The 23,864-nt window shown below is 41.3% G+C and overlaps 1 protein-coding gene across 1 annotated transcript in view; it reads left to right on the forward strand.

The window, feature by feature from the left end:
• DNAJB6 (DnaJ heat shock protein family (Hsp40) member B6) overlaps positions 1–23,864 on the forward strand; it is a 982,130-nt gene that overhangs the window by 693,833 nt on the left and 264,433 nt on the right. The window contains exon 6 of the mRNA XM_044065582.1: positions 18,714–18,784. Coding sequence (XP_043921517.1) covers positions 18,714–18,784 — 71 coding nt within the window. The remainder of the gene's footprint in view (positions 1–18,713; positions 18,785–23,864) is intronic.

Here is a 23,864-nt window from a genome sequence, read left to right on the forward strand (position 1 = left end):
ATTTATAGGCTTCCTGTTCTATTATAAGACCTTGCATCCGAGGGTGCTTGTGTACCGGAAGAATAAGCTTAATTCTTAAAGGCCTTCTTCCTTCAGGTTTTGCCGAGTTATTTACTGGAGCTCAACCTTCCAAACCAGATATAGAGTCCAAAAAACCATCATTCTGATCCGTTTTGATCCTCCCGTTCTCTTTCAGGTCCAACTTCGGAGCCATTTAAAAAGATCCATAAAAGGTCAGATCCAAAGGCCAAATCATTTGATCCGACTTCGGATCCAGGTCTCTCTGAACCGAAGCATCTTCCAAGAACCAGATAAGAGTCTTCTTATGATCCTGTGCCCTCTTGTCTCCCCTCCCTGTTCATGCAAAGACACAATCACTCTATATCCCCCTCCATAGCTTCGTCTTCCCGTTCTTCCAGAAGTTTGACAGAAGCTGATATGGACAAAAGAATGAGGAAGTCTCTCTGCAAGTTCAGATGGGAGTTCTCCCGGCTCCTACTCCCACAGGTCTGGAGACCTTTACAAGTACTACTGCGCCCTTCTTGGCTCCTTCTCTGATAGTCCTTCAGCTTCATAGTCCTTGGGTTAGAGTCTTCTAGCACCATGTGTATCGGATCTGAAGATTGCCATATCGTCTGCTCTGATACTTGCACTTGCTGCAAGCATGTTGGAGCTGGATGACTGTCAGAGCCAAAACGTCATTGTCTGATCTGAAGTGTTAGTCTAACTCTGAAGCGGTCAAAACCATCTCTACCCCTCGGAGCCTCGGCATTAGATAGCTAGGCTCTGACTTCTGCCTTGGGTGGTCTTCCTTTGGGTTAGAGAGGGAGCCAACAGTCTGGAAGCATGTGTTCTTGGCTCAGTCGGCTTCTTCCCAGGACATTCTGCTTTTGAGGTGGTAGAGTGATCTCTTTAGAGGGCAGACTATTCCTCCTTCCTTGAATCTTCCCTCAGAATCCCAGATGTCTCTGTGCCTTGAGCCTCAACATTCTACTCCACAAGGACAGCCAGCCCAAAGTCTCCAGGCTACCCATCAAGGTATATTTATACCTTCCGATATTTCTCTGGACTATACCACCAAAGAAGTCCCTAGGAAGAAGAAGGTGCAAGAGGAGGAGGCACTTGGACTCCCCCCCCCCCCACCCACCCAGGAATCTGTCACAGAAGATACCAATTTTGATGAAGGGAAACAGTCCCCAAAATCATCACTTGATGTCTCCTTTGGAGACATTTTAGAAATCCTTAAGCAAAGGGATAGTTGGTCTACCAATAACTCTTTCCAATAGGAATCCGTATTCTTGGAGGCATTTGGTTCTGGCCCATCTACTTCCTGGGTGACTCCGCCCACTGACAGACGTATTGATTTGATCTCTTGGCAGGTGTGGAAGGAGCCTGATTCTGTTGAGCCGATCTTGAAGAGACAAGATAGGATCCTGGCACCACGAAGGAAAAGTGTTCTGGAACTAAGGAGTACCGGTAGATGCCACAAAGAAGGAACTCAGAACGGAGTTCTTCTGTTCACCCCCCAAACAGGGAGACTAAGGCATTGGACAGATTTGAGTAAGCTTGTTTATGCGTCGGCGATCTTTGCACTCAGTTCTCAGAATTATTTGGCACACTTCATCAGATTACAGAGAAATTTGTTCAAATAACTTTAAAAATCACTCTTTGGGACCAGTACTTCTGGGGCAGAGACTTCTATTGACTCACAGTTGGCTGCCCTACAATCCATCTCTAGTTTGCCCTTGAGGCTCATCTCACATGCAGCTGAAGGAGCATCAAGGGCCTAAGAGTTCAGGCATTTCCATCAGGAAACATGACTGGATCCGCCTGTGTGATCTCGCGGAGCCCTTTGTCATCTTTCATCAGTACTCCCTTTAACGGAAGTATGTTGTTTGGCCCTAAAGTTAGACACCCTCTCCAGGTGTGACCAAGATGGTAAGACCCTGTCTAAGAAAGTGGGCATACATTTTTCGACTCCTCAAAGAACCATTTCTAGGAATCAACAAGGTGGTTAAAAAATGTGGTTTAGAAAGTCTAATGGTCCATTCCATGATCGACGTGGAGATAGTTCCCCCAGGAGCAGAGGGAAGGGACTCTAATGGAAAGCGCTGCCCACTTGGCAGAGGAGGTATGTAGAACCAGGGGTCCAGAGATTCTTTGGACCCTATCAGCGCATCTGAAAGGAGGCATGATTGCCCACCTCTGGAGGCAGTCAGGGATTGTTTATCCTTGCACCAGAGAGTCTGGCTAGACATTACAAAAGATAATTGGGTGCGGAGGATTATTTCTAGAGGTTATGTAATTCCTTTTTCCCTACCTCCTCCAACAGTAAACAAAATTTCCCAATGTTCCACCCAGTCAGAGGAAACCAGCAGCTCTAGAAATAAAAAAGCTGCTAGAAAAAAGCCATCCAAGAGGTCCCCCCAGACCAGGAGGAGGCCAGAACTTATTCGAGATTCTTTTTAGTGCCAAAGACAACAGTGAATTGTAGACCAGACTGCTGAGATCTAAAACTGAACAAGTCAGCATAGCAAGTTCTGGATGGTCATGGTTCAGTCCATATTGCCTTTCCTGCACAAGAACAACTGGATGTCCTCAGTAGATCTTCAGGACCTATCTCAGAAAAATGAACAGGTGATCCAGAAGGTATCTATGCTTATGGTTGGGAGCCAGTCATTACCAGTTCAGAACACTGCCTTTTGGTCTCACCACAGCCCCCAGGGTGTTCACCAAATGTATAGCAGTAGTATTGGCTCACTTGAGACTGCAGGCATTCCTTGTGTTTCTGCACGTAGAAGACTGGCTCATAACTGCTTCAGCCAGGCATCTTCTGATAAAAGCTCAAGACTATGTACTCCAGATTGGTTCCACTCTAGGAACCGCCATCAAACGCAACAAATCTTAACTAGAACCGTCTCAGACATTAGAGTTTGTAACACACACAAACCAGTCATTAACAGTAAGTCCAGTGAATAAGAGTTATCTGATTACAGTGAAGTAAAAACAAACCACTGGAAATGGGAACAGTTTAGAAAAGTATACTTGTTTAATATAGACAACACAAGTTTAGGAGCGGCCTTAGGCCAACTGGTGCCCTAGGCAAAAGGGCTCCACGGCGCCCCCCACCACACTACCTTGTGCCCCCATCCTGGTCTACCTACACCAAATAAATACTGGAAAAGTGCCCCTGCTAGAGCGGCGCCCTAGGCAGCTGCCTAGTTGGCCTTTGCCTAAGGCCGGCTATGAGTACAGGCAAGATAAACTCAGCAAAATACATCAGTGTTTAAAGTCTCTTAACAGATAACATGATCAAATATAATTGACACTAGTTAACTAGGCTAGACAGACCCACTTGTTTAACTGTCTCATTAAAGATTTTAAAGAGACAAAGCCATTAAGTCCTGGTGGTGTGTGTGCTTTCAAACAGTATCAAAGATAGTCATCAAATTTAGTCAAATGTACATTTCCCCCTTGAAGAGGCTGTTTTCAAACACTCGATATCAAACATTTTAAATCATGACTAAAACCTTTTTTTAGTTTATGCTTATGTAATACATTTTTGTCAACATGTACATGAGAAAGGTAGTTACAGATATGTTCTTTGTTTTTGGTTAGTTTTGACAACATAATATTGACATTGGTTACATAAGGCTAGATAAACCAGATTCTTTGTGTTGCAGTTACAATAAACATTTAACTAAAAATTAGACCTAGTAACTGGATGTAACATTTTTCCTATATATATAAATTTACAATAAACACACCTGCCATATTTTTATGTGCCTCTTTATAGTTTCATGATGCAACCTTGTGTGGTGGTTGTTTATAACAAAGCAGATGTTTCAAGTTATTGCTACGTTTGTATTCAAAAGTAGGTCGTGCTGATATCTTCAAGTCAAGCTCAGGGACATCATGTAAAACTTACTAATGTTTGGAAATTCCACGTTTAACATTATAGCCCTGTTTTTTCATCATCTAGCATGGTTTGTCTTCAAGTAAGCTAGATAGATGATGAAGGCTAATAATATCCCATTCCACAGTCACTCCCCAACACAGTCTTTCCTTACCTGACATTCCACCCTGTCAGAGAAACAAAACCAAAGTAGAGATGCTGAATCTGTTTGCAGAAAGAGCCAATCCAGAGATTCCATAAGACCAAGTGGGTACAAATGTTTGAGATTCTTCTTGGCTCTAAAGAAGACTGAGGAGTTTAGATTGGGGGCTAAATCATTTTAATTCATTCGGAAGCAGACATTCTAGATCGGTTCTGTGCAGTCAGTATTTCCTTGCGTAGCATAAGGGGAAAAGATGTGCTTTGTAAACATCAGGATGTTACCTGGCAATTCTGATACTCAAATTGGTGGTTTCTCCACTTCTGTGTGGGGGTTTGTCTGTCATTTTGTGGCTGTTGTTTTTGGACTTACTTTTTGGATGTTATCCCTTCCAACCACCTTGACTAATTGACTGTTCACACTCATGGTGGGTCTGAGCCTGCAGCTACATCAGTTCACTCCAAAGCTTGGGCTTCTCCCAGAATGCACCTGGATCATCTCAGCTGGTTAATCGTACTTGCTTGCCTTTAAGCTTCTGACATGGTTTTCATTATTAACCAATCCAGGTAAGCCTTTATTTCACAGCATTATAGTGACTTTTACTCGGGTTTCTTTTTTCAGCTATTTTTTTTCCTTTTCACCAGTTAAAAATGTTCTTGCTGTCTCCTCCCTCTTACCCTGACAAAGCATTGACCTAAGTTTCCTATCTGGTAACCCTTCTTATATTTGACATTTCTCTACTCCCTTTTATATTGCTGTTTGATACGCATTACACAGATACAGCCACATGCACACGGACATATCACTGTTTTCTTTTTGGCATTTTATTCTTTTGCTTCTGTTAAATTGACGAGATTTTAGGCTTAAAAAATGTGCTCGATGTGGGCATAAGATTCCACACCAGGACAAACATGACTTGTGTATTGTGTGCCTAAAACAATTATGGAACATTTACAGGCCTCTTGTGATATTTGCAAGGCTTTTCAGATTTGTTTCCTTTCAGAGCATCAGAACAAACTAATTCTGAAAGGTCTTTCAATGTCTGGTACTACTGAAAATAAAGATGTCAAAAGAAATGGAAAAGAGAGAGAAGAGGGGGAGGATCCTGACAAGGCCTGTTCAGCTGCTTCCTTGAAGTATTAAGATCACTACTTTCTCAATAAGCCGTGGTTCACATCTGTTCAGTGCCATCTTTATCTCTATTCTCTGATTCGGCGCCCCTCATGCTGAGCCCATCACTATGTCCGACAGGTCACCAGAGGGCTTTCTGCAGTAGCCGATCCTGCAAGAGGAAGCTCTGGGTTCCTTGGCTGCTGTCCTTCCTCCACCATTTCATTTAGATCTGCCAGGTCTGTTATGAACACATTAGATGTAGATTTTGATCCTTTACGGCCTAGATAGACATGGATGTCATACTATCCCCCTTGTTTTTAGGGTGAATCAGCTCCTTCCCTGGCACATGTCTTGGTGCTGGTGGTTTCAGGGCTGGTGACTACTGTTGTGCATCCCCTTAGTACCAGTTGGATATAATCCATTAGTCCTACTGTTGCATCTGACGCACTTGCCACATATATCCTGGGCACAGAGTGGGTATCAACACTGGACCCTTAAAGCAGAGTCCTCTGCTTCATAATCTGCACTTTTTCTGCTTTGTCCACAGTGCCTGAGACTTTTGTCTGTCCCATTATCTGTACCAGAGCTGACCGGTCAATCAGTGTGAGGAGCTCTGCTGTTGAATTCCTCCGCTTCCTCCTCTTTCAGGATGAAGTTGGTGCCATGTGGGGCTCTCCTCACATCAATTGGCTTGGTGTCTGCGTTTGAGCTCATTGAGAGAATAATCTCCTGTTCAGCATAGGCTTGAGATGCAGTCTTTCACCCACTGACCACTGGTCTGAGTCCTTGAGTCCTCATCTTTGACCCAAGGGGCAGAACAACACTTAATGCCTCAAACCCCCTTTACAGACCTCAAACAGACCTCTTATGTGGTGAGATTTTGGAGTGGATGCATCCGATAGACCAATGGACCTTGGGCCTAGCTCACCTAGATAGTGTGTTGAGGCATTCAGTACAGCCTTCGTTACTTCCTGGGGATGGAACTTCCTGCTGGCTGCTTGATCAGCTTGGTGGTGGAATGGGCATAACACTAGACATATCTGCAAAAAACTCCCACCCCATATTTTCAGACAGCATGGTAGCCACCAGGACACTCTTGTTTTCTCTAACCTGTCTGTGAAGCTACTGCATGATATAGCAGATAGTGGTCATAGCATTGGACAGTTGAACCCTTGTGTGTTGCTGTGTGTGACTGCTGCTCTGACTTTATAGACAAGTTTTAAGATGTTTGCCAACACTCTTGACGATTCCATGTTTTTTTGTATCCATGCTCAAGGAAAGACTCCTGAAAAGTGAACAAGGGAAGATAGTGCCATTGTAGTGGTCTTAAGCCTCCTCAGAGGTTATTCTCTAGGAACTAGAGTGGTGCCAAAGCACATTGGTTTAAAACATCTCAGTTTCTTCCCTTTGATTGCATTTCAGACAGGAGCACTCGTGGTATAGGTGGCCCCTTCCATGTATGGCCATCCTAGAGGCAGTGGTTGTCTGCAGAATCTGGATTTATTTGTCCTTCTCTGGGAAATTGTCCTGTGTGCTTGCCCAACTACTTCACTGTGTGGGACTGTCAGGGATAGATTGTCACTTAGAAACGTGGCTGGCAATCGCCCAAGGCAATTGGGTGAAGAGCATAACATCCAAAGGCTACACCATTCCATTTATATCGTCTCCTAGATGGTCTTCCTCACCTTTTCCAGGTATGCCACCCCAATAAGAGTGCAGCAGCACAGTAGATATGAGTCCTTTTAAAAAAGAGCCGGCCACCTAACCAGAGAAGCTTGGCTGTCTGCTTAGGTTTTTTTAGTTCCCAAGATGTAAAAAAAAAAAAATGCCCATTTTAGATTTTGATTGGCCTCAACTATAAAGTAAAAAAGACAAAGTTACAGCTGGTCATAGTACAGGCAGTTTTTCTGTGCTTACAAGAATGAGATTGGATTAGCGGTGAAGACTTTTAGGATTTTTACCTTAACAGGTTGAGAAATCATCCAGAAGGTGTGTCTGCTTCCAGCTCAGTTGATCATTACTAATTTTGAATTTTGCCGTTCTGTCTTAATACTATCCCCTTCCTGAGGTGTTTGAATGCATGCCAATAGTAATATCCTGTCTCAGACTGAGGTCTGTGTTTTCCACTGCCTAAACAGTTGGCTCATTGTCACCACAGGAAGAGTCCCTTATTTCATCAAGAGGTAATTTGTAATGTTCATATCTGTCCTTGGGCATGTCTGTAAACCCCACAAAATCTAATCTGGAACAATCGCAAAAGTCTCCAGTTTATAGAATGCTATCTGAGCTCATGGTTAAGGATTGCAAAGCTTCCAGACAAGCTTTCATTGGAACATGAGAACAGTACTAGGCAAGCGATCATGAAGAAGATAAGATGTCCTTCTTTTCCTATGTTGCAGTATTCTTACTATGTAATTTCCCACCACAGGTGACCTAACGTCTGCTCCTATACAAAAGCTTAAGCCTGGCTGCTGTAGTTGCGTGGGGCATCACACGTAGGGCCATAAACCAGGGACCTTGTATACGAGGTCTGCACACAGACCTCAAAACCTTTCAGCTGCAGACGGCGTCATATCATTTGCTTCGCTCCTACCCTAGAAGACTTCTAAAAAGCTAAATACCCCATTGGGGAAACTTTACGTTCTTTTTGCTTGAGCATGGTTAGCTGTATTTTATATTCATGTCTGTCCTTGGGCATTTCTGTAAACCCCACAAAATCCAATCTGAAACCCTCTCCATAGTCTGCATTTTATAGAATGCTATCTGAATTCAAGGTTAAGGATTGCAAAGCTTCCAGGCAGGCATTCATTGGAAAGTGAGAACAAGGAATGTATTAAACAAAAAATAGTACCAAAGGGTTTAAGGGTCTGGAAATACCCTAACAATGTGGAACCCGGTACACCATTTCATACTGAACTTGTGAATGTATTTAACGAATGTGGTATTAGTATATTGAGGCTCATTATAAAAGAAAATAATAGAAAATTAGAAAGTTTGGAAGAGGAAATTAGAGTCCTGGATGATTTCATTAAAAAGGATATGCTGTTTGAAGTTAAAAAAGAAAAAGAAAAATATTTAAGTATGGGCTCAGAAGTGGATGCTAAATGTTCCGTTTTAGAACAAAGAAAAGTTAAGAAATTAAGGAGAGATATTGAGGAATACCAAAATGATGTTAGTTACCCTAAGCCACCTGCTACAAAATGGGAACACAATAGCAGAGTAGGCTATAAGAAGAGTAACATTAGGTATGATTCTAGTAGTATTCCTGAGGAAGAAGAAGGGTGGATTAATTACGATACTGAGTTTCCACCATTAAATGGAACAAAGCACCATGTAAATGATAATAGGTATCAAAATTTTCAATGGAGGGGAGGGAGAAGGGGGAGAGGGAGATATTAAATACAGTTACTAATACCCTTGTACCCACCCACATTTTTTCCCCTGAGGAGACGGAAATTTTGACACAACAAGTGAGCTCTGATACTAGTTTATTAGTGGAGGATGAGTCAAGTACAGGTATCCTGCACACAGGAACTACATATTCACTTGATAATTTTTCTATTTATAATTTTAGTAATATTTGCATTAATAAAACACACTTTGATATTTTAAGTAAAGGATTCAAATTCATTCCTAATATGAAAGGTGACCTGGTTCAGTCCTTAATAGATATGAAGTTGTTCCTAAGGAAAGTGAATCTTCGTGTCACACTACCCCCTAGGGTGTTGGATGCAGGCCGCCAGGAAAATATGCTCATCAGGAAAAGTATATATAATCCCCCATATCACCCCCAGATTAGAAACCTTGACCTGATATTAGAGAAGAAAATTAGAGAAGAATTTAAGTTTGTGGAGAAAGAATATAATATCACAAAAGAAGAATACAAAACATTGAATGAGTTAAGGTTTAATAATCAAGTCAGGGTCATGAAACCTGACAAAGGGGGAGGGGTGGTTATAATGGAAAACATTATCTATGATGGTAAAATGAATACGATTTTAGGTGATGGTAATAAATATAGAATAGTTTCCTTAAATGAAGTACAACTAGCTTACCAAAAAATAGACAATATTTTAGACAATTTGCTACTGGAAGGCATAATAAATGTCAAATTACATCAGTTTTTGTATGTACCTAAACCAAGGATACCCATTATTTTTGGGATACCAAAGGTACATAAGAATGTTAGTGACCCACCGTTAAGACCGATAGTTTCAGCGGATGGTTCCAAGACTACCAGCTTGGCCAAATATGTGGATATAACAGCGAAGCATATTTGGGCCATGAACAAATATATACTGAAGGATTCTTGGGACCTATTGAGGGACATTAAGTCTGAGTTATTTTCAAATGATCTAATTTTTGTGACAATTGATGTCATTGATTTATTTTCATGCATACCCCACAATGAAGGAATGAGGTTATTTGAGGATATGATTTTTAGACAAAAATTGTCACATTTGGAGAAGAATGCAGTGGTAGCATTGGTTGACGTTGTACTAAGGAACAACTTTATGGTTTTCAATGATGAGTATTACCAGCAAATTAGTGGAGTAGCAATGGGTGCGGCCTGCGCACCCACATATGCTAACATTGTGTTAGCAGCTTGGGAGTCCAATTTTGTCCACAATTCAGGATATACACAATATTGGACTCTTTACAGGCGGTTTTTAGATGACATAGTTATTTTTTGGACTGGGGGTAGTGAGAAATTTTTGGAATTCATGAATTATTTACAGAACACTACTAATTTCTTAAAATTCACGTATACCACGTCCACAGATAGGTTACAATATTTGGACATTGAGATATATAAGAACGTGAACAATAGGGACTTTGAAACCAAGGTTTTTAGAAAAAACACCTTCTGTAATTCCTATTTACATTTCACTAGCGCACCCCGCATTGTAAAAAGAATATTGTCAAGGGACAATTTGTGAGGGGGTGTCGTATGACTAGTAAAGATGATAATTTCATTAAGGAATGTAATACACTGGAGGGAATGTTTTTAGCCAGGGGCTATCCATCTGAATTTGTTTCTAGAACTAGAAAAGAGGTAGAGGAAAATAGACCAGGTAAATACAAACCTATAAAAGGTATAGAATTAACTGTAAATAATGATAATTTGCCATCTTTTATTAACTATAATAAAACCAATGTAGTTAATGATGGACAGTATAATTCAGCATTGGTGATGGAATTTAATAATTTGAATATCAAAGTAAGAAAGATTTTTCAGAAAGAATGGAGCAATTTTGTTTCATTCACTGACATTCTGAATAATAAGAAAGAGATGCCTAAGGTTGTGTATAAAAATGGTAGAAGTATTAAAAATTTGTTGGAAAATAATAAAGTAAGTAACAACAATGAAATTTCTATGAAAATGTTACTATATGACAAAAATAGAAAATATGGAACATATCAATGTGGACACTGTAATCAGTGCCCACATATTAGTAACAGAATGGAAATATTGGTGCCAACAAGGGACATTAATATTACTGCCTCTGGATATTTCAATTGTGACACACAAGGTGTGGTGTATTTAGCTATGTGTTTGGAATGTAAGTCATATTATGTGGGGAAGACGGAGAGAGCATTAAAGAAGAGAATTTACGAGCATATTTATGAGATATCTAAGAAAAAAGAAACAAATGCTCTGTTCAAACACATGCTAGATTGCAATAATGCTAGATTCACCTTCTTTGTATTGGAACAGGTTAAAAAAGAAATAAGAGGAGGCCTTTGGGAAGAAAAGTTAGAATTTAAAGAGCTCTGGTGGCAGATTTTATTAGATGCAACCAATTCCCCAGGGCTTAATGACCACATTTCTTTAACTTCAGTGTTAAAGTTAAGAGCAGCCAAGATTTAATTTTATCAGCAATTGCTCTTTAGGAACAGCAGATGGTGCTAGTAGGCTAGGAATGAATTTTTAGGAAACAAAAGTAGAAAGGGTTTTAAATGAATAAATATTTAGTAGTTTTTATAAACGTTTGTATTTATGTATTTAATGCGTTTTTAAATAATTTATTGAGTGATTATGTATTTTAAATCAATGAGGAATGGTGTTCTTTTAAAGTTGAATATTGAAGTGTGTTTTTAGCAATTTCAAATGAGCCTTGTAAGCAGATGTTTTTAATGTTAATTATTCATCTAATGAACTTTATTGGTTGGTGCAGACCACATGTGAGTATATTAGGTGCTTTCAAACATTATTTGTTAGTCTGAAGAAGTCTTACATGTTTGTGGAGACGAAAACGCATTTGTGGATGTTAACAGCGTTTACGTTTTGCAGTGATTTGTTTCTTGTACCTGTAATAAAGTGAGTTGGTCATCGCTGGTGGACTGCTTCCGTGGTTTTGGATTTATTGGCTTTGGATTTTGAATTTTGGCGCCCTTTTGGTTTAAAGTGAGAACAATACTAGGCAAACAGTCATGAGGGAGATAAGATGCTTTGTCTTGTACACCTTTAAGTTGACGCACTTGTGCCTCCTTTTTCAAGCACTTATTCTTCACTTCCCTTTCAAATTGAGGAGGTCTTTGCTTGACAGTCCTGGAATAAATTTGTGTCTACTTGTCCAGTCATAAAGACTAGCATTAAAGGTACTCAAAGTAGTACTTTGAGTTGCTGGGTAACTTAATTCATAGGTAGTAATTACGTTGAGATAGTAACCTCCCTCTCCAAGTCTCATTTGTCAGTGTAGATTTAAATCTAGTATGGGTATTTGTAGAGTTACTGGTTTTGCAAAGAAAGGCAAAAAAAGATTGAGTTTTTAATAGCTCAAACAGAAAGACAAGGTCACCTTCAAGTAGCTGTAGGCTACTGAGTATAACGGAATTAATCTGTCATGTTAGTTGAAAGATTAAAGCCTTTGATTTTCTTGGTAAAGGTATCTTTGGGTCCTTTCTGTTTGAATTCAGTGGTGAGTCTGCTAAGGAAGGAGTACACTAGCAAGATGACAGCTTTGAATCTTGAAGACATTCCCTTGAAAATTAACTGAGACAGACGGAAGGATTTCTGACTGTGGTGGAAACGTAATTGAATGAGAGAGAATTGTATGCATTCATATTCCTCTGACTTCCTGCTAGAAAAGACTTTTTGTTGCAAGAAGGAAGGGCATCACATCCCTCTGTGTGCACATTTTATCTCTTGATGTGGTAGTTGAAGTTGTAATCCCCAACAAAGCCACCTTGTCCTATCAGCTTATACCACTCTGTCAGGAGGCATGGGGCACCTAGTACCAGAAAGTCCTGTCAGAGTGGAAGTGGCTCAGTTGTTGGTATTAGTTTCATTCTTAAAGTCAGTCTATTAGTATGCAGAATGTTTGTCCCATCTGGTGTAATTTGAGTTGATGTCCTTCCATATGATTGCTGCAGTATTTATTGCGTAAAGGATCTCCTGCCAAGAATAGCCCAATGCCCAGCCAGTACACCAACACCAAAGCCTTTAGAATTTATAAACGTACATCACACACACGCTCCTCACACAAGGCATAGAGCATAAAGGTGATGTACGGACGTCTTTGCCTCCAATCCAAATGCCATTATTGAACATTGGTCTGAATGCTCTTCTGTGCTGGTTACCAAGCCGAGTTTCATATAAGTGCCCTGTAGGGGTTATCTCTTCTGTATTAGTTGTGTGTTTACATGTCATCCAGAAAGGACAGATGTTAGTGTGGGAGGCAGATTCCCTATAAAAGCATTGCAAACAATGTGTCTTCCATTTGGGTGCTTCTCAAAACCATACACAATGTTCTGTCTGCCAAGCATTTGGCCCTAAGGCCTTACGTAGTCATCTCTCCTTGCCTATTTACCTAGAAAACTAATGCCTAAAGTTGTTTTTGCAAGGTGCTATGGAGGAGTGTTCCCATTCCGAGCATCAACCGCCTGCTAAGAAAAAGGCCAAAAAAAAATCTGGTCTCATTTGGCTGCTTTCCCTCCCCCAGACGTCTTTTGCAGCTGGGGAAAGCCCAAAGAATTTGTCCGGTTGTTGCTTCAGATTCTGCAGCCACAACCCTGCCTGACGCCGGCAAGAATCAGACTTCTCGCACATCTCAGAGGCTTTACATACATCTGCTCTGGATGTTGAGGGGAAACCTTGCCTGATTATATCTGAGGGACCAAGAGGGATTCTAAAGATTCTTGTTCTGGAGGAGATTCCTACTACGCTGGTAGTGTCAGCAGGAGTCTGGAACTTACTAGGGTTTTTCGTGCAGATGTTCCTCAAAAGACGGGGGGGGGGCATATTTCTCCTTCTCTTAAAGATCCCCAACATGAATGGCAGGTATTTACTCGGGGGGGGTCATTTAATGTTTTGACCTTGAAACCTCCTTAATGACTATGTGCCTGCTTCTCACTGGGCATAGACTCCTCTTGAGATGCCTAGGGCAAAAGAGTACTCTGAGGATTTGGATTCTGAGGAAGACTTTGGCATACGCTTCTCAGATCCCTTCCCCTTAGGATTGAGAGTCTGAGGAAGAAGATTCTTTTAGTCTGGGTTCTCCTTCAGAAGAACTGTCTTTTGGGGGCACAATTTCTCTTGCGATGGAATATTTCAAGTGAAATAGTTCTCCGGTTTCTGATATTTAGAAGTATTAGGAATTCCTCCAGATGGAGTCTTCCAAACCTACTGCTATCCCTCCATTTCTGGCTGCCCTCTTGGATACTTTTTCAGCAGCCTCTGTTACCCCCTAATTCTCAGCCTACAGCCCCCAAGAAACCTGACAGATTTTCCAAGGTGCCTGATTGTAAATATGTGTATAAATGTCCTTCTGTAGTGCCTCTCTTCTGACAAACCTGACCTCTTGCTTTCTATGAAAATACTTTTTTTCGGGCAAAGACAGAGCCGTGGAATATCTAGGCAAAAAGGTTTATACTGCTGCCAGCTTGCCTTTTAGGGCTATCTGTTACCAGACTCATATGAGTAGGTATGTTTTAGCCCTTCTTTCTCAAGCCTTTGGTTTCTACCTCACAAGTGGCTCGACACTCTGTCTAGCCATGATGCAGCTGATGCTGCTTCTAGCACTGCTGTATTTGGTTCTGTTCCGAGGCGTTACTTTTGACTTCGTCTTAAGCCCTTACCTGATGACATTAAAGCTAAATTGTTGGATGCTCTTAAGTCCTCCTGGCTGTGATGCTGCTGAACAAAGGCCTTGCAGGAATTGAAATGTAATTTTGTTTCTCCTATCCCTAAGTTTCATTGAAATTATCCTTCCAAATCTGATTTTGTAAGCAGACAGTCTCACCTTCCATCCAAAGGTAAAAAAGGTTCTAGGTCTGTACCTCCAGCTAAGTCTACTCGGACTCCTACTTCTCAGAAGCCTCCTTTTCAGGAGAAACCATCTTGATAGTTTGCTTCCACGTTCCCTCTGTCAGGTTCCCTTTCTCTTTCTTAGTCCTTTTGCAGTTGGTTAAGGGTCACTCAAGACTCTTGGGGTCTGTCCATCATCCTCCAGGGATATTTCATGGTGTGGAAATCCCCAAGCTCCACAGGAGCAGCTTTCTTTCCAGAAGTGCTTCAGACTCTCTTGACCCAGGGCACCATTCAGGTTGTGCCTCCTACCTAGGAAGGGATTTTATTCCAAGATGTTCTTGGTTTCCAGTAAGGAAAGCATGTGGAGACCCATTCTGGACCTTTCTCGACACCTTTCTAAAGGTCCCCCTCCTTTAGAAACTTGTCCCGTCAAACATTGTTCCCACTTCTTCCCCATGGTTTCTTGGTATGCCTGGACCTCAAGAATGCCTATCTCTAGATCATCCATTTTCTTTTCAGGAAGTTTTGCATTTCTCTGTTTCTTCCTTGCATTCTCAGTTCCTCTCTACTTCCCCAAGAGCATTCAGCAAATGCCTTGCTCCTGTCATTGCCTTTTGCAGGTTGAGAGGGATTCATATATTTCCTTATCTAGACGTTCAGGCTTCATCTCCTGAGGTTTTGCTTCAAGACCTCCAGTTTACTGTTTGCTTGTTACAGAGCCTAGGGTTTACTATAAACTTTCAAAACTCAGTCCTGATTCCTTCTCAGGATCATGTTTTTCTCAGTTGCAGGATCCAGAACATTTCCATGCTGGCATCCCTGCCTTCAACCAAGGGCCCTCTCTCTGATTGCCTTTTGTCACAGCCATGGCTTTTCTCAGAGTTCTAGGGTTTATGGCTTTCACAGTTCCTGTGATGCTCTAGCCAGGCTCTGTATTAGAAAACTGCAGTGGTACGTCAAGTCAGTGTGGCTTCAACACTGTTATCCACTGGATTTCCTAGTTCCTTTCCTGTCTCAAATTCGAACTTCAGTGGTGGATTCATTGGCTTTCTCTCAACCCAGGGCTTCCTTTCCAACCACCAGTCCCTTCTAAAGCTCTTTTCAGGTGCCTTGGACAGGGGTGGGCATCGTCCTTCAGTTTTCTCAAGACCCATCGGAAGTCAGATCACATCAACATCATTGAGATAAAAGCACTCCTTTTAGCTCTTTAGGCCTTTCTTTCCCTCTTTTTTTCGCAGACAATACCACAAGCAAGTGAGGACATGGTCCTACCTTCTTTGCCCACTGTTCAGCTCTGAGATCTAGCTGTTCAGTATCAAGTGACTCTTCAGGCTGTTTACTTTTCTTTCAGATCTCAATACAGAGACAGACTGAGCAGGTCTACCACACAGGCTCGAGTGGATGCTTCACAGCGATATGTTTTGGGCATTGCCCATCTGTGGGGTATACCTCAAGTAGATCTTTTTGCTTCCCCTGTAAACAAACAACTTTCCTTTCTTCTGTTCCAGAGTCCCAAGTCCTCTGGCTTGGAAGTTGGACTCTGTCTTTTCCTTGGACGGGATGTTTGTCTTCGCTTTCCCTAACCTTCCCCTGATTCCTAGGGTCCTGCACAAGATCAGGCAAGACTCCCCCAAAATCTTGCTGGAGATTCCCTTTTGACTCAGACAGCATGTTCTGTTAAAGCTCATCTCTCAGCTGTTTCTGCTGGTCTGCCATCGACTCCACTTCTAGCCTTTAGGCTTGAGATCAATTTCTTAAACGCGTTCATCATGCCTCTGAGGAAGCCTGTTCTGCCTTCCTGGGACATCAATTTTGTTTTTGAAAAATTGACTCGTACTCCTTTTGAACCTGCGGCTTCAGCTTCCTTGCAACATTGTACTTGGAAGGCTGTTCTTTTGGCCTTTACTTCAGCTAAAAGTGCGTCTGAACTTCAGGCTCTTAGGCTGTTTCGCCTTTTTAAGTTTTTCACAGAGACGGGATGTCTGTTCGTACCAATCCTTCTTTTATGCTCAAAGTGGTCAGTTAGTGGTTTTCATAACCAGTCTGTTAATTTACCCTCCTTTTTTCCTTCTCCATATTCTGCTAGTGAGAAGGTTCTTCACACAATGAATTTGCTTAGGCAGCTCAGGTATTTGGATAAGACTAAAGCCATTCACAAATCTGAGCAAATTTTTTTCCATTTATCACAGGTGTTTGGCAGTTTCTAAACAAACCATATCTTCCTAGATTTCTAAGGCCATTTCCTTTTGTTTCTCCTTTCGTGGAAATTTTCTCTCTAAAGCCTCATTTTATCAAAGCTGTTCCTTCCTCTTGTGCCTTTTTCAAAGGCCTGGACCTCAGTTCCATCACTGAGGCTGCTACTTGGACTTCTGTCCATACCTTCAGTAAGTAAATGTTACAAGCTGGATGTTTCCAGAGCAAGAGCTGGTGTTGTCAAGGCTATCCTACATGGTTTTCTAGAGGGCTTTCCAGTGCCTTCCTCTTCTCCGGTTTCCTTTTCAGCTTTTGTACTCTGCCTTACGTAAAGAATACAGCAACAATGATATAGAAGGACATAGTACAGTTGTGTAAAATCTTCCCATAACAGTAAATGTCCTTCTCTTCATTGTTGCAGTATTCACGCTCTTTCTCCTCCCCCTTTTTTGTTCAGTCCTATTCATCTTGCCTTCCTGGCCAGGGATCCTTCCTTTTTTTTTTCCCTCCTCCTTGGGTGCACATGTTCCTTCTAATACCTAAGGACATTCTGTTCCTCCTGGGGCTTTTCAGTTTTGATGCATGTCTGTACATCACTTTATGCCCTATGCCTTGGCACAGGGAGCATACGTGTGACACACAGCGTCAATAAATTATAAAGGCTTTGGTATGCTGGCCAGATGTTGGGCTATCAGTAATTCAGAACAGCTGTTTGTTTCCTTTGCTTCAGATAGGTTGACCATTGTCAGAAAACTGACCATTTTCAGACATGCCCTTTATGTTGGATTTTACTGTTTCTGGAAAATTTTCAGATCATCAGCAAAGTCTATTGAATCAGATGGGTCAACTGCTTTAGCAGCTTTTTTCAGATCATTCTCTCCTGCGAGCTGACTTACTGTTTCCAAAATTAGGGCATTTCACTGTTGTAATTACCCCGGGAATGTTGGCTGTAACCAGCACTTGACATTTGACTAACTTTGTGCTCTGCCTGATAGTATATGATAAAATTTATTAATGTGTCTCTGGTAGAATGTGCCCTTCTTTTCCCCCCTGTTAAGTTATTTTTTGTCCCTTAATTTGCGCATTTATATTCAGGTAATTCTACACTGCTGGTTGGTTGCGTTGCTAGAATTCCCAAGTGTTCTCTCTTGGTTTTATTTATTTGTCCCCGTGGATTGTCCAGTTATAGCTGGTTTTGATGCACATGCAGCACATAAATGAGTTCCTGAGAAAGATATCTGTACTGTTTGCCACTGCAGTCTTTTTAAAGATGGACACTTAAGGCATATTCAGTGTTTGCCACTACTATTTAGGGTTTGTAGATAAAACTGACCATTTTAACCATTTTAACATTATCATCATGGACATGATTTAGGGGGTAGTGATGATGTCATGAGTAGAATGTTACAGATTACTTTACTTGAAATTAAGGCCACTTTCTCTGTCATTCCACAGACAGCGAGTTATGGGTTAGCCAGCCACTTAGTCTTTTGCATGTGGAAGTATGTTTGTTTTTTTAAATACTTACCCCATGTCCTACAATATTGAGCCCAGTCCTAGAATATCTGTTGTCATGATCCACTTTCAACCAGTTATTCCCTTCACATGAAAAGCCTTTGTACTCCTGATGGTTTTACATTAGGTTTTAAAGTACCCCCCCCCCATGTGCATAAGCTAACTATTTTTAGTCTCGGGACCAAATTCCTAAAGATTTGAATTCACTATGAGTGACCACTTACATTGAGAATTGGTAGTTGGCCCCAGGGTGTAAGCCTGTTTATAGATAGGCCTTACACTGAAGTCACTTACACTGAGAGAAAATCTCTTGGAATCTGTCCCTCTTCTAGTTAATTATTGGCTTAGTTACATTATTATTGGTCCTTTATTCCTGCTTTTTGAGTTTGTGCTACTTTGACAATGTTGAGCTATAGTTAGCTGCTGTGCTTTCTGTAACATGGTACTTTTTTGTGAACAGCTCCGTTCAGATATTCCAGTATACAAAGCAAATTTCAGAGAGCTGCTTCTGTATTCACTGAAAAACAAATGTCTAATAATTTTGAAAAAAATATATATCATGTAATTTATTTTTTCCCTTACAGAATAGTAGAGAATGGCCAAGAAAGAGTCGAAGTTGAGGAAGATGGTCAGTTAAAATCTTTAACGATTAATGGTAAGGAGCAGCTGCTACGCTTGGATAACAAGTAATTCATCGCACGCAGTTAACAGAAAACAGTCTAACCCTAAAACCCAGGCATCATTTGTGGATTAACAGGAACATAATTTTGAAGACTTAAACTGAACTTTACTTACTGTCATATTGTTACCTAGTCAAGTGTATTTATAAAATGCTCAAGGAAGAGCATATTTTGATTACAGATGTTACTCCTTGAGTTTTTTTTTGGGGTGGGGGGCACATTACAGGGGCCAGAGTGTTTTTCTTGACTCTTGTGAGTTACTGTATGCACTTTGCTTTGATCTTAATGTTGAATTTCTCATGCTGGGCGAATACTGTACATTAACACCAGCGTGAGTTTTGCTCTTTCCCTTTTTTTTTGTTTTGTGAAGTGAGCAACTAGCAGCTTTTAGTATGTCTGTAAAATTAACATATTCTGGTATGTTTTATGTCAGTATTTTTTGTAATTAACAATAGTTCTTGGCAATAAATTAATGGCATTCGGTTAATAGCTTGCTTGATTTGCTTTAATGCAGCTTAAAATGTGTACTTCTGCATGAGTGCAAGCAAAGTGTTGTGCTATCAGACCTGTCTAAATGTTTGGTTACTGTAAGGTGGTCAGAACATATACTTCAAGAATATGGCAAACAGGGCATTTGTTTGCTAAAACTGGTATACTTGGAAACAAATAAATGAAAATTTTCTGGTGCTTTCTTGTATGGATGATAACCTTAGCTTATTGCTTCATATTGTATAAGTTTGTGAAGCAGTGGTCAGATCACCAGCTTTCCTAGTAACTTGTTTTCTTTGGAATTTGTAATTTGGAAACACTGGACAAATATGCCTTTTGTACCAGAATGATGTGTATATGCCTGTAGTTAAATACATTTGAGCACAAGACTGCTTACACATTTACCGTGCCTCTGCTGTTGTAGTCTATGCACATTATTTGCAAGTGAATTTGGCAAAAAGATTTTGTGCACCCATGGAAAATTGTTTGTACATGACCTGCTAGGTTTCTGTATTTGAAAAATGCACACTGCTTAAATATAAAAGCTTATACAGGGCAGATGCAAGATTTTATAAACTGACTTTCTTTTTAGTGCGCGATTGTACAAAATGCTGTTGTAATTTAATGTTAATACTGAATGTTCACAGATAATGGAATGGTTATAAAAATTGATGCCAGGGTTTTCCATTCCTTCTGTTTGAGTATTTGCTTTTATGCCGTTCACTGGGTTTGCGCATTACTCACACACGCAGTATCACAGCACTCTGATCCGAAACCGAATCCTTTAAAAATTTCTCATATTTGTTAAGTTCAGGATTACTGATGTAAATTTTCAGGCATATTCTGTTTATCGGCATGAATTTTTTAAATTAGGCTAGGGGGTGAACATGCGTCACTGGGCTAGGAACCCTGTTTGAAGTAACTCTGAAATGGCATGACAGGTTTTGTGAGAGTACATAACCTGCTATAATTTTGACCGTTTTAATGCTAGATCTAGGGCAGCAGCTTCTGTGATTTGTCTAGACACACAACATGGCTAAAGCTTTATTCCTTTAAGAACAGAAACCAAGTGACCCTTCTGGGATTTGATGTGGGTGTTCCTTGTGCACTTTTCTGGACATTATTGAATACCTGTTTAAAAAAAAAAAATGGAAGCATTTACATTTGTGGATATGTGATGCTCACTTTTTGTTCCTGTGTGCCAGCCTTTCAGTCCAAGAGGAAAACACCTCATTTATATAGAAAGGGGACCCGGTGTCAGGTAAATGGTCATCATTTGATCACTGCTGCAGTAGCCTTAGCTATATTAGTTGTCCTGCATAGGGTATTGCATTCATTCAACTTCCAAAGCTTAAAAGTACCTTCCACACACCTAGACCATTGGAAACTCGAACAGAGCAAGGAAAAGACCAGCTGTCTGGGTGCTAGACCCAGCAGAGCTTTCCTGCCTCCAAAATGTGTTCCTGTTGCGAGCTTATGAGGATCGATCTATTAGCGTTTCTTCATTACTGGGCAGATAAGTTCCCTTCAGGAGAATAAACTTGTCCATTTTAGTTTTCTGACTAAAACTTGTATTTTTTCCTGTGAAATTATTTTTTGCTAGAAATTTTTATTTTGTAGGATTACAGCATGACTTTTCACAAACCTGAAAATTTGTAGATGTTCTTCGTGTTTCACTTTTGCAGTCATCAGATTTAGGTTATCCCTGCCAGGGTAGCCCTCATCAGCCTGAATACCAGAGGCTTAGTATTTCTGCGTCGGTTGTTGTCTCTCCCGGACTGACGTCAGGTCGTCAGTGGTATAAAATAAGGCAGCCGACACCATTACATTAGTATTTCTTGCCGAGGAGCCTGAAGCAGAAGCAGTTCGCACGAGTGCCGGTCAGCCACTACCTGAGTTTTTCGTTTCCAAATTGAAGTTGAAGTCTTCTAAAGCTAAGTACCCCATAGGGGATCCTTTTTTCTTGCTCTAACCAGTGTCAGAAAAAGTTAACAATTGTCTCGCCTGTGGAAAGCAAATACCACAACGAGACTTTTATTCTTACTGCGTCACTTGCTTAGGCCCAGACCATGACATCCCCTGCTGTCGCTTTTGTGCTTTGTTCAGTGCCAGAACTATATGTCATCAGGCTCTTATTTTAGCTAGATATTTTCGCTCTCAGTCCTCTAATTCCGATATGGCTTCGGTAAGCCATCCGACAGCAGATCATCTGAAAAAACGTAAGGATAAAGACAGAGACTGCACAGGTCCAAAACTGCCGAAGACGCTTCCGTTAAGCTAGTCGTCAGATGTTCTTCGTGTTTCACTGTTGCAGTCATCACATTTGGGTTATCTGCTTGCAGTAGCCCTCAGTCGGCCTGATAAAGTCTTGGGTCCTGCGTCGGTTACTGTCCCTTCTTCCGTGATGTCAGGTCATCAGGGCTATAAAACATGCAGCCGACTCCATTGCATCAGTCTTTCTTGCCGTGCGGTGCCCGAAGCAGTAGTAGTTAACAAGTGCTAGTCGGCAGACTCCTGAAATTTTCATTTTCGAGTTTCAGAACTGAAGTCTTCAACTAAAAGCTAAGTACCCCATTGGGGAAACTTTTTCTTGCTCTAAACCGATGTCAGTAAAAGTAAATAATTGCATTACTTGTGGAAAGCAAATACCTCATAAAGATTTTCATTCGTACTGTATTCTGTGGCTAGGCCCTGACCACGATGTACCTCGCTGTCAGTTTTGTGTCTTATTTAAACCGTGAACTATCCATCAGTATTTTTTCGCTTCTAAATATTTTGGTGTTCGGTTCAATTATCCTGATGTCTTTGGTAAGCAATCTGACTACCGACATTCTGAAAAAACGCAAAGATAAAGACAGAGACAGGCTGCCGACAGTGCTTCTAAGCCAGTCGCTAGTTCGCCGGTACTCGGGTGCTTTCGCAGTCCCTGATACCCGCTACTTCAGATTCGCAGGCCTCTACTGAGACCCATTTGGAGTTCAGAATGCCGTGAGATACTTCAGTTGTGGAACCTGCGGAGGTCTCTACCTTGGATGGGTCCTGAGCCGCTGTGCAGGCACCGGCTTTTGAGGGTGTATTTAGGCCTACTGAGTTGCGTATTAAACCGATGCCATCTTCTTCTTCAAGGCCTAAAACTCTATCCATGCCCAGACCACATGGTCAGGCCTCTATGCCTAAAAAACAAATAGGAATGGCTAAAGACCTTATTACTTTAATCAGGGGAAGCCAGCCTTCCCCCTCTGAGAGACCTAGAACTGAGTTTGCTTATGATACTTCTAACCAGGATTCTGAATTTTCTGTTTCCTCTGATGACCAGGATTTACCCTTATCTACCTGTGAGGATTCTGATGCTGAGGACTCTATTCCCTCTGCTTCTCTTCTCCCCCAGAGGATTTCTCTTTTCGTGAAACCTGGCATACTGTCAGGGAGCATTTTCGTTGGGAAGGCCAGGATTTGTCTGATTCTAAAAAGAGGCTACTGCCCCAGCACAGGCCTTTAGCCATACCTCCTGTACTAGACATTGTTGATGACGCCTTTTCGGAATCTAGCTTGGCCCCTGACTCTCTACCTCCTGCTCCCAGAAAACCTGATGGTTATTACAGTGCCCCTGACTCTCACAAGTTCCTTTTTAAAAATCCTACTGCAGGTCTGGAGACCATTTCACAGGGACCCAAGGGTATTAAAGCTACTACTGCCAAAAATCCTACCCCCCCCCCCCGATAGAGACTCCAGGGTGATGGATAGATGGGGTAATATGATGTACATTTCTGCAACTTTGGCCATTAGGGCCTTAAACTGCCAGTTTCATATGTTAAAGTATCAGCAGCATATTATTGGATTGCTTAAACAGAAAATGATGATGATTCCTGATTGTGCTGAAAATAAGGATTTACTGCCCTCAGCTGAACAAGTTGGAAAACATACTTTGCAATGTGGTTTTGATTCACTAGAGGCATCTTGCAAGGCTGCTGTAACTGGGTCTTTACTTAGAAGGCATGTTTGGCTTAAGGGAGCAATCCTTGCCAGACCGTGTTAAAGCAAAATTACTGTTTGCCCCCCTTAAACCAGGACCGTCTGTTTGGCAACAAGGCAAAAGAAGTTCTTAAAAAGATGGAGGAAAAACCTAAATCTATGCAAACTTTTAAAAATTTTTTACAAGTACAACCTCCAAGGTTCAGTAGGCATTGGCCTTCCAAGAATTGGTCCTTCCCTGCCTCTTCCAGACCTTCTCAGTCCAAACCCAGATCCAGCAGAGCTCCCAGGCTTCAGTCCCAGGGTATGCACACGACTAAGCAGTGGGGGGGCCTCCACTTCCAAATCTAGGAGTAATAAAATCCCCCCCTATGGTAAACTGTTTCAATGACTTCTTTTTAAAACTTCCAAGCACTTCTCAACGACCTGCCCCTTTGTTGGGAAAGATTGCTCTTCATGCAAAGAACTGGGAACTCATTACCCTGGACAAATAGGTTTTAAATAGTGTCCCAGGGATATAGACTTCACTTCCACACATTACCAACACCAAGCAGATGGCCAGATCTACCCCCAAATCAGTGAGCAGAGGCCCAA

Source organism: Protopterus annectens, chromosome 3.part0 (assembly GCF_019279795.1).
Source record: "Protopterus annectens isolate FY-2018-M chromosome 3.part0, PAN1.0, whole genome shotgun sequence".
Lineage (NCBI taxonomy): Eukaryota > Metazoa > Chordata > Ceratodontiformes > Protopteridae > Protopterus > Protopterus annectens.